This window comes from Pelecanus crispus, chromosome 2 (assembly GCF_030463565.1).
Source record: "Pelecanus crispus isolate bPelCri1 chromosome 2, bPelCri1.pri, whole genome shotgun sequence".
NCBI classification, from domain to species: domain Eukaryota; kingdom Metazoa; phylum Chordata; class Aves; order Pelecaniformes; family Pelecanidae; genus Pelecanus; species Pelecanus crispus.
In genome coordinates this window covers 101,481,877-101,492,016 of record NC_134644.1, presented here as the reverse complement: position 1 = coordinate 101,492,016, position 10,140 = coordinate 101,481,877, and the positions used below count along the sequence as shown (strand labels likewise).

The following is a 10,140-nucleotide window of genomic DNA, read 5'->3' as shown; positions in this document are numbered from 1 at the left end:
TGAAGATCACGCATCTTCCCTCAACTGCCACCTCAGAGATTGCTTTCTGAGGTTTGTGGTCATGTCCCTGTTCTTAAGTGTTCATGTTGTGGTAATACATGAGTTAGAAATCCTTATTTTATTGTATTGCGGGTTTGTTGTGGTGGTGGTTTTTTTTTATTTTATTTCTGATACATTTAGTTGTTTATAATGAATAGTGAAACGCAGAATTGGAAAGAAAAGGCTTTCTACAGTAGCAACCAAATCCTCAGCTTATGTAAATCAATATTTATAGCTTCACTCAAGTCAAAGAGGTGACATTAATTTCTGTTCCTGAAGAACATGACTGCCTAAGTCTGTTAAGAAAAATCAAAGGAATGAGATGTGCCTATGAAGATTTGATTTGCTGGCATCTCTGTTTATCTAACAGAAGGATTTGTACTCTCAACTCCCTTCCCGTGTAAATCTTAATTGACACTTGCTAATTGCACTTTAATGCAATAAATGTATTATAATGAGCCACTAGAGTCTCTTTTTGGCATGCTTCCTCCGCTCTGCGGGAACTGAAAAGGCTCAGGCAGCGATGCATACTTGTTACCTATTTCAACACCCTGCCAGCAGGCAGATCTATCTGATCAAAGAGCAGTGAGTGACAGTATCATTTTAAGGTGCAATAAAAGCGTCTCATACGGACAGCTGCTTGTAATGCCTCATCGAAATCAGGATCAAATGAGGTACCTGTAGGTCTATAAATGCCTCCGCTGCATGAAATTAAAGCACTTTTTGTCAAACCTGCACGTGATCTTTTCAGCAATGGAAAATGAGGAGCTGTAGGAGCCAAGAGGGAACTCGAGAAGCACGAACGTGTGTTACTGGCAAGAAAGGCTTCACAGCATGGGAAAAGTCGGGACCACAATGCAAAAGCTCCAGGAAACTGGCTGGGCCCAGCCCCACCTACAGCTGTAGGATACAACATGGTTGCAGGAAGTGCGTGGAAGGACCTCTACTTTTCCTCCTTGGGATGATGACAGGGATAGGTCTCAGCTATGGTCTCTCATCTTTATATTGCTCTGCCTTTAAAAGCTGGGCTATGAACAGTTGTATGGGAATACAAGTTTTACGAGTTTAAAACAATTTCAGCTTTTAGTCGTCTGCATCACGCAAGAAATGCTCCGCCAAAGTCCTGGGGGACACGAAGCTACATAATGCAACACTTGCATGTAAATCCTAAAAAGAGGGGAAAAAAATCAAATTCTGCTATCTATGCACTTTTCACATGTTCAGAGGTATACAACCTCTATAATATGTTGTGGAAGATACGACACATCTCTCTCAGAAGAGAGAGGAAGATCCCTCTGGGGGTTTTATGGCGGTGTTACCAATAGCTTTAGTACCTGTTGAAAGCTTGTGTTAAGCTGTGAAAAGAAAACTGTTTGAGCAGCACAGCACCAGCGCTGAGCTAGTTTAAACATCGTGGATTCCAGCCCTCGGAAAACTTGCTCAAACCAAGCGGATTTATTATAGAGGCACTCAGACCACCTGTAAAATGTTAGCTGTCACCCTCATGCGTGGACATGGCAGTCTGGTGCACACCAGATGCAGGAAATTAGCTCCTCCCTAGATTATTTGCAGAAAACATTTGGTGCAACATAATGTCACAAATGTCAGGTCTGAGAAACCAGACAGAAAACTACTTTTTCACTGGGCCTAATTCCCGGTAAAAACACAGATGCTTCCTTATTAAATAACGTGATGCCAGAGCAGGTTCAGACAAGACAAAATTCTCCGGCTGGTCTAACCAGTCTTGCTCTCCACCTCGCAATGACACCGCAACTTTGCGAATATTTTCAGTTTGCAGGGACTGAAGCAGCGGAAGGGCCGGGAGAGCGTTTAAGGGAGCCGCGATGGGGCTGCGCCGCCGGGACGGGGATGCGAGGCGCGCTGCCGGGCTCCCTCAAGCCCCAGCCCTGGGCGGCCTTCTTCGCCAAAAGTAACGGAGGCGCCGGGAGGCCCCGGCCCGCAGCCGGCGGTAACCGAGGCGGGGCGGAGGGAACCCAGGACCCCCCAGGACCCCCCCCCCCCCCCCCCCGCCGCCGCTCGGGCAGGCCCCGCCGCGGGGCAGAGCGCGGCCGCCGGCGCTCCCGGAGCGGGACTACATTTCCCAGCACCCTTCCCCGCCGGGCAACTCCCCTTCCCCGCCGGGCTGGGCGCACGCCCGTGCCCGGAGCCGCGGGGCGGCCCTACAGCCCCCGCCCGCCCCGGCCGCCTTCTCCGCGCCCTCCCCTGTGGCGGCAGCGGCGGCCGGAGCCGCGGCCGTGCCCGGCGCTGCGCGGGAGGGGGGCGGGCGCCATGGCTGACGGCGGAGAGCCCCCGGCCGCGGCCCCTCCGGGCTCGCCGGCGCAGAGGCGGCGGCCGGGCGGCTCCCCCAGCGCGGGTGCTGCCGGCGCGGAGGGCGCGGCGGCGGCGGCCATGCCGCGGCTGCCGCTGGGCGGCCCGGGCGGGGCGGCGGGGATGTCGCTGCCGCGGCTGGAGAAGCCGATCAAGCAGGCCTTCTACAACACCGGGGCCCTGCTGTTCGCGGGGCTGTGCTGCGGCGCCGCCGTCCTGGTCTACTTCATCCTGGAGGCCTTCCTGCGGCCGCTGCTCTGGGCCGTGCTCTGCGGCACCTTCCTGCACCCCTTCAAGAGCTCCCTGACGGCGCTGGGCCGCCGCTGGCTCGGCCGCCTGCACCGGTCCCGCACGCCCGTCCTGCTGGCCGCCCTCCTCCTCCCCATCTGCTTCGCCAACTACGGCGTGGAGGCGCTGGGCGAGCAGGTGCTGCGGCGGCGGCGGCTCCTGCTGCTCCTGGGCGCCGGGGGACCGCTGCTCTACGGGCTCTACTGCCTGGGCAGCTCCCTGGGCGTGCAGGTGCTGCTGGCCCAAGCCGCCTGCCTCATCTGCCAGGGGCTGGACTACTTCAGCAGCCAGTGGGTGAGTGCCCGCCCCGGCCGGGAAGGGGCTTTGGGGTGGTGGGGGGGGTGGCCGAGTGCCCCTGGGGGCGCGGCGGGCGCCGGTTTGCCCCCCGCTCGCCGCCTCGGAGGTGCGCGGCCCGCTCGGGAGGGGCGGGATGTGGCCCTCGCCAGCCTCCCGCCTCCGGCGGGCCGCGGCGCTGGCCCTGCCCGGTTGCCCGCCCTGCCCTGCCCGGTTGCCCTCCCCGCCCGCCGCCGTTGGGCTGCCCCGGCGGGTGGCGGTTGCGGCGCGCGGCGCCGGCCGCCATCTCACTTGTTGCGCGGCGGGGCGGGCGGGGTAGGTTTGCGGGCCCGACCGTTTCAAATCGTACGGCGATTTTTTAAAATTTTATTTATTTATGTATTGTGTAAATTACGCTAAAGGGCGCAGCAACTCTCCTCGCGGCGCGTGGGTGTGACCGTCGCCGCGGGGCGCTGCTCGGGGGGGGGGGGGGGGGGCGCAGCGTCGCCGGGGGGGGCCGGGGCGACCCAGCAGCCGTGAGGGGCATCGCGGTGGCGTAGGGCAAAGTTAGCCTTCGCTAGAACGAAATGTGAAAGAGTTTTGAAAAAAGTTGTAAGCCGCGGCGTGGAGAAGTGCTCGGTGTCATCGAGTGGGTGCAGCAGAAGCGGATAACCTTTCCTCTGTCGGTATTTCATGTCCGTAGTCTAGTCGTGCCCCAGTTTTGAGATGCTGTTAAGTCAAAGGTGTAATTCAAGTGAGGTCTTGGGCAAACACCGACTCCGTTGAGCCGTAAGATGTGTATTAAGTGGTGTATTAAGTGTTGTGAAATAGCAGTTCGGCTCTGCAAGTGGCTGGCGGGGGGAAGGCATCGTAAGGCTTGGTTCTCCGTGTACTGATTTTTCTTTTTCTTTTTCTTTTTTTCTTCTGAAAGTCGGTGCAAACTCAGTTTGAACGTTAAAAAGTAAAGCTGTTTATTTAACTTGCAAATTTTACCTATGGTAATAAAGATTCTGGGAGACTACTTCTCCCTGCGTTGTCTTCAGTAGGCAGGCTGGTTAAAACCTCTGGCAGAACTCGTTTTCACTTTGCTGGTTATAAACGTTGAATTGAAAATGCAACAAATACTACACGTCTGAAGTAAATGGATATGTGAAAGCACGGAAGATCAGTAAGTTGTACTTTTATTAAATACTGATGTACGATTGGCATGTTCAGATTGCTTAGCATCAAAGACTTCTTTTAAGCTGCTCTGCTTTTTTTTTTTTAAAAACAAAACATTCCCCCCCGCCTTGCGTGGAAAATGACATACACAGTTGGTTTAGTGGGGATATATGTGGAGATAAAACTGAAGAACTACCTAAAACTGATCATCTTGTGTGGACAAGAGAAAGAAACTGTCAAGAAAAAAAAAATAACAAGCTTGTCCAGGTTTCTGATTCTGAATTACGCATGTTCTTTGAATGCTAGTTTTATTCCTTTGGTGGAGTGGATGCATGCTGATATCTCAAATGCAACTTTGGAGGTGTTTACCAGAAACAAAAAAGTAGTAGTTCTCCTGAATGTACTGACAAAGCATATTTTGAGCTATTCTTAGTGTGAATAGGATAGACTGGAGAATGTGTTTTGTCTCTTGAAGGTAAACATTGGAAGAAGAGATTTTCTTGGCTTTCTATTCTGAAGTGTTGTCAAATGCTGGAAAATGTCAGGGGAGATGTGTTTCTGGTCTGTTTTGTCCTCAGAAGTATAATTAAGGCTGAGTAGATGGAGACATTCTCTCTCTCTGTTTTTATGAAGAGGCAAGATACAACCATCTTTACCTTCAGAATAATCTTCTCTACCTTCAGAATAGAATAATCTAAGCATGGCCTGGTACTGATGGGAAGTTTTGATTAGTTGCTGCACGATTTACTTGATGAGCTTAAGATTTTCCTTTGCATTGGCCTACCTGTTTTATTTTTAACAGATCAGCGATATTGCTACACTAACCGACTTGGCTAAGTCCAGTCTTTTATTCAAACTTGGTTAATTAAGCTCTATTTACACTGGTAATTATAAGAGTGCTAAAGGAAGTTGCACTGATTTAACCTCTTAACTATGGTTGTAATGCACTGCTGGATGTCTGTGCATGCTCAGTGCAATTTTGTTTAGCAGTGTCTGATACTTTTGTTTTGCATGTGTTTCTGATATGACAGTTGTGTTCACTGAAGTGCTGTAAGATTTTTAACTGGGCAAAAGACAGTAAGCTCCCAGAACTCTTCTGACTTGAGTTTCCTGGAAAGATTTTGGGTTCATGTCAAAATAACTGACCATGGACTTTCTTAAGAAAACTAGTTGCTGTAGCTTTCTAAGCAAGTTGCCTACGTCTCTTTCTGAGGTCCTATATGAGAAAGAAACCGTGGCGCTTCCCTTTGTAAATAATCTCGACTCAGTCTGGCATCATCTATATGCTTTACAGTGGTTTTCTATTCCAGTTTTTTGAATTTTGCTGTTACCTGATTTGTATTATCTCAGAGCTGTAGCAGGATAACTTAATTTTATCCATGCTGCTGAGGAGCCTTGAGCTGGATCAGTTAATAGTATCTGCTTTAACTTCAGTTAAGCATTTTAATGCCATTTAATTGCCATGTTATCTTGCAGGCCTCTGTTTGCGTGTGTATATTCCGCTTGTTAGCTGCACAGGAATTTTGGGTATCACGAGTCAGTTTGCTCCATTGTACTGTTCTTCTCTGGGATCTGAATCCTCCACGGTTCCTTCTGTATGTTATCTTGCATGAAGACTACAACTATTTTTGTTTGTAGATACTCTATGTGATAAGCAAAAGTGATGGTAATTTCATTTCTTGCACTGTTTCTTTTAGCAGCCCGCTAAGCCAAACTAGATTTCTGTGTTTTGAAGTATGTTGATATGGAATAACTTCATTAACATAAAATAAGTAAATTTTCCGCTTAGACAGTGAGGAGTACTTTCTTGCCAAGAACACGATATACAAATCATTTATTAAAAGTATAGAAGAGACAAGCAAGCGTGGCTTGTTTTAAGTGTGAGACCAGTACCTGACTAGCATAGTACACTTGTTCATGGTAATTTTCACCTTGTGAACTATGAATGTCTGTGCTTCAGCCACCAGCGATTCTGCCTTGGGCTACAAAGGTGTACAGTGTATTTATTCTTATTTGGAGCTTTGCCCCACCTGGGTTGTGCTGCTGCTTGCAGAGAGGAAGAACATGCGTGGTTGTCTTCTCCCTTTCTGGTTCCCTCTGCTGTACTAGAGAAGTGAGAGGATGCCTATCATTAGAGTTTGACTGAGAACAATTATGGGGTTTTGGGATACCAATTTGATGTTCTCTAACTAAAGGTATTTTTATGGTGTCTACTAGGCCATGATACAGAGACAGAAATTCAGTTTGAGAAAAAAATGTTCTCTAAATGCAACAATTGCATGGGGGTGCTGATGGGTGAAAAGCTGGACATGAGCCGGCAATGCGTGCTTGCAGCCCAGAAAGCCAGCCGTATCCTGGGCTGCATCAAAAGCAGCGTGGCCAGCAGGTCGAGGGAGGGGATTCTGCCCCCCTACTCTGCTCTGCTGTGGTCAGACCCCACCTGCAGTACTGCGTCCAGCTCTGGGGCCCTCAGCACAAGAAGGACATGGACCTGCTGGAGCGGGTCCAGAGGAGGGCCACAAAAATGATCCGAGGGCTGGAGCACCTCTCCTATGAGGCCAGGCTGAGAGAGTTGGGGTTGTTCAGCCTGGAGAAGAGAAGGCTGCGAGGAGACCTTATTGCAGCTTTTCAGTACTTAAAGGGGGCCTATAGGAAGGATGGGGACAATCTTTTTAGCAAGGCCTGTTGTGACAGGACAAGGAATAATGGATTTAAACTAAAGAAGAATAGATTTAGACCGGATATAAGGAAGAAACTTTTTACAATGAGGGTGGTGAAGCACTGGAACAGGTTGCCCAGAGAGGTGGTGGAGGCCCCATCCCTGGCAACACTCAAGGTCAGGTTGGACGGGGCTCTGAGCAACCTGATCTGGTTAAAGCTGTCCCTGCTCCCTGCAGGGGGGTTGGGCTGGATGACCCCTAGAGGTCCCTTCCAACCCAAAGCATTCTATGATTCAATGTGATAATGACATAGTAAACTGTATCTTGGCACCAGTATGTTACAGAGCTTTCCTGTACTGTTGTCCTCAAATCTGGGAAAGCCATTCATGGTGCTGATGAGTGAAGATTTGGAAATGGCTATACACCTGTCAGTGGTTCTTAAGTCACACCTGCAATTTAGGAATTAGGAATCCCAGATACTTCCATGATAGGACTGTTTGATAAGTGATTGCAAAACACTGCATTTGAAGAAAAAGTCCAAGATCTTAGGCTAGTCTACAAGCATCTTGTTCCCACCATCTCCTTTTCTTTCCCTTCGTGCTTTACAGTTCATGCATCATCTTTGAAGAAGCTTGCTCAAGAAAGGTAGGCTGCTGGGCCTTAAAGCTAGGAGCTGGTTAGAAATTCCAGATGAGTTCCTTGCTCTGACTCCAGACTTCTCTATGGGTTGTCTGCAGAAGTCTTACATAAAGGACATATACTCTACATGAACTTCAGTTACATGTAATAGGGAAGGGGAATAATGTTTTTCTGTATCTTTTTTTCATGAGAAGTGGGGAGTTTGTCCCATAGTGGACTGAATATACCCTTACACGTTTATATGCTATGGCAATTTCAGCATGGTCACCTTTAGCATACCTTCTGAAGTCTAATCTTGGACTGCCTTGTTGTCCTAGTTTTGTAGGAAGTGTGCTTGTATCTAGCACTGTATCTAAGGTATGGGAAATTCTTCTGCCTTGTGGCAAGAGTTCAAAGCTACTTTAGCCTACCATTTTTACTCTTAGAGTAATGTACAGGAAATGCCAGCCATTGGTTGTATATTCTTTTTTTTTTTTCCAGCAGGGTTCACATGGTCATACTCATTTCGAAAATAGATTGTAGATCCTGGCAAATGAAATGAATTATACTGCTGCTGTACATTGTCTCAGAAGTTCATCTTAGTAAATGAGATCTGATAGAATCATAACTGGCAGAATCCTCTGGGGTGAACTTGGTTACAGGGCTGTCAAAATCTTTTTCCGATGGCCAGTCTTTCTTCCTCGGTTTGTCACAAGTTAGTGGTCAGAACTGTGTACTCATATGTGTGTGTATCAGCGTATTTTTTCTATCTCCGACTCTACTAGGTACAAATCATGTTGTTCTAGCAGTTAGAATGCAGTTAGAGGACCTAATCCATCCTTTCCTCACTACAGTGCTGGGCAAATCTGGAAACACTGCTTGCCATGACCACTACATTGGAATATTGTCAAAGTAGGTGTTGTCTGTTTTGGCTGGTCAAGTGCTCCCTGTCAGGGAAGCTGTCAAAGACATCGACCACAGAAACCTCCATTTGTGTTGGCACTAGATGTCAGCAAGGCCCTAAAGTAACCCTTACAGACTGAAATTCTCAAACATGCTTCTTAGCAAACGTTTTGGGTCACAGGTTCCAAGATGCTTGGCTGCGACAGTGCTACTGAATATCACCTGTGGAGGCAAAAAAGCATCTACATTTTGTCAAGTTCACCTGATGGGGCAGCTTCTCTTCTAGCAAAGGAAAGGCTTAAGTTTGCCTATAATGTTGGAATAACTAAATGAGAAAAATACAGTTCTGATTTTTGAGTTGCCTATAATTCCTGTTTTCTGAGTGTTCCAGCCAGGTGGTGGTTATTTTTTTTTTTTCCCTTCCCTTTCTTCTTAGAGCAGGTTTCTAAAACTTGCCCAGCATAAAAAAAAAAAAAAAAAAAAAAAAAACCAACCCACACCTGAAAGAGGCCTTCAATATCCTTTCTGCTGTTTGTAATAATCCTTTCACTATTTGGTATCATGACTTATAAATCATACAGCCAGGTACTGACTGTAAACCCATCTTGCCGAAACTACAGTTTTTGGTTTGTTTTCAAAACTTGGTAGAGATCAACTGTGCAGAGACCACATGTGGCCTATTTAAAGACAGGATGGGGAGGGGCAGGGAAGGACTGAGATGTTGACAGTGTTTTCTTTTCCACCTTTGTTTTTCCCCTTCCATGCCCACCCTCAGTTTGGGGAGAACCTGCTGTGAGGTACCTTTCTTGAAAAGGCTTAGGAGCTTGTTTAGATTTAGATATATGAACTGCAGCCCCAGGCACTAAGCTGATGCTAGCCTTGAGCCTAATGCTATATGCTACATAAAGTTAGTTATTTTTTGGTATTTATATATATTACTTGAACGCAATGGTACTGCTTTTTCTACCACCTCTGAAAGGAATGATTGTTATGGAACTGTCCAGCAAAATTTTAACTGTGCTCTCTATAATAAAGCAAGAAGGTGAAGAAGTTGCGTCCGTCGAGGAGCCATCTCTTGTGAAAGTGTCACCATGAAGCATGTCAGAGGAGTGGTGCTCTGTCTGCAGGGAATTTGATGTGCTCTGAAAAACCTTGATGTGCTCTTTTCACAATGGAATCTTGAAAAGTGTGATTTCTGAATAGTGCTTTTATTAATGGAGTTTCTTGTAAATAACTTTTGTGTTAAGACGGGAAAAGTGAACTAAAGGAGGAGCATTTTCAACATCCCAGGCCGTGATCTTCTGGATGTCTTGGGTGTAATGGATTTCCTTAAATTCACAATATAGGAAATGTTGCAGGACATACTGAAAATACTTTTAACCCATGTGTGGCAGTGTTGATTTTGATGGTCAGTTCCTTCCCACCCCAGGATTCTAGTTACAAGTTTGTGATTTTGTCCCTTCAAAAAGGGGTAGGTCTCGCTAACCACCAGGCTTCTGTTTCCTGTGGTTTAGCAGCCTGTGTGTGTTAATGCCAAGCATGTCTGCATGGGTATATGTCACAGTTGGGGCTTCTAGAAGAAACAGAACTGGTATGCTGCTCTAGTCCTTTGGGCTTGGGATAAGGAATAACCCAGTTTGTCAGGTTTATGCTTACTTGTGTTCACTTAGGAAAAAAAAATCAGGATGACATCTACCTGCTTGGATAGATGATGGCTTCCTTAGTGAAGTGTTTGAGTTTGCTCTGAGGTGGGGAATAATCACGTGTGATTAGTTGGTTTTGGGTTATTTTGGTTTTGTATCTCTTTGACAAAGACTGTCTCCATGCTAAATGAAGGGCAGTTACACTTTCTTCGTTCTGCCAAACTCTG

General features: G+C 47.4%; 1 protein-coding gene across 2 annotated transcripts in view; it reads left to right on the top strand.

Annotated features, from left to right (window-relative positions):
• Positions 1-2,328: 2,328 nt before the first annotated feature.
• TMEM245 (transmembrane protein 245) overlaps positions 2,329-10,140 on the top strand; it is an 85,467-nt gene continuing 77,655 nt past the window's right edge. For both annotated transcript variants that reach the window (XM_075705589.1, XM_075705588.1), the window contains exon 1: positions 2,329-2,949. In XM_075705589.1, coding sequence (XP_075561704.1) covers positions 2,329-2,949 — 621 coding nt within the window. The remainder of the gene's footprint in view (positions 2,950-10,140) is intronic.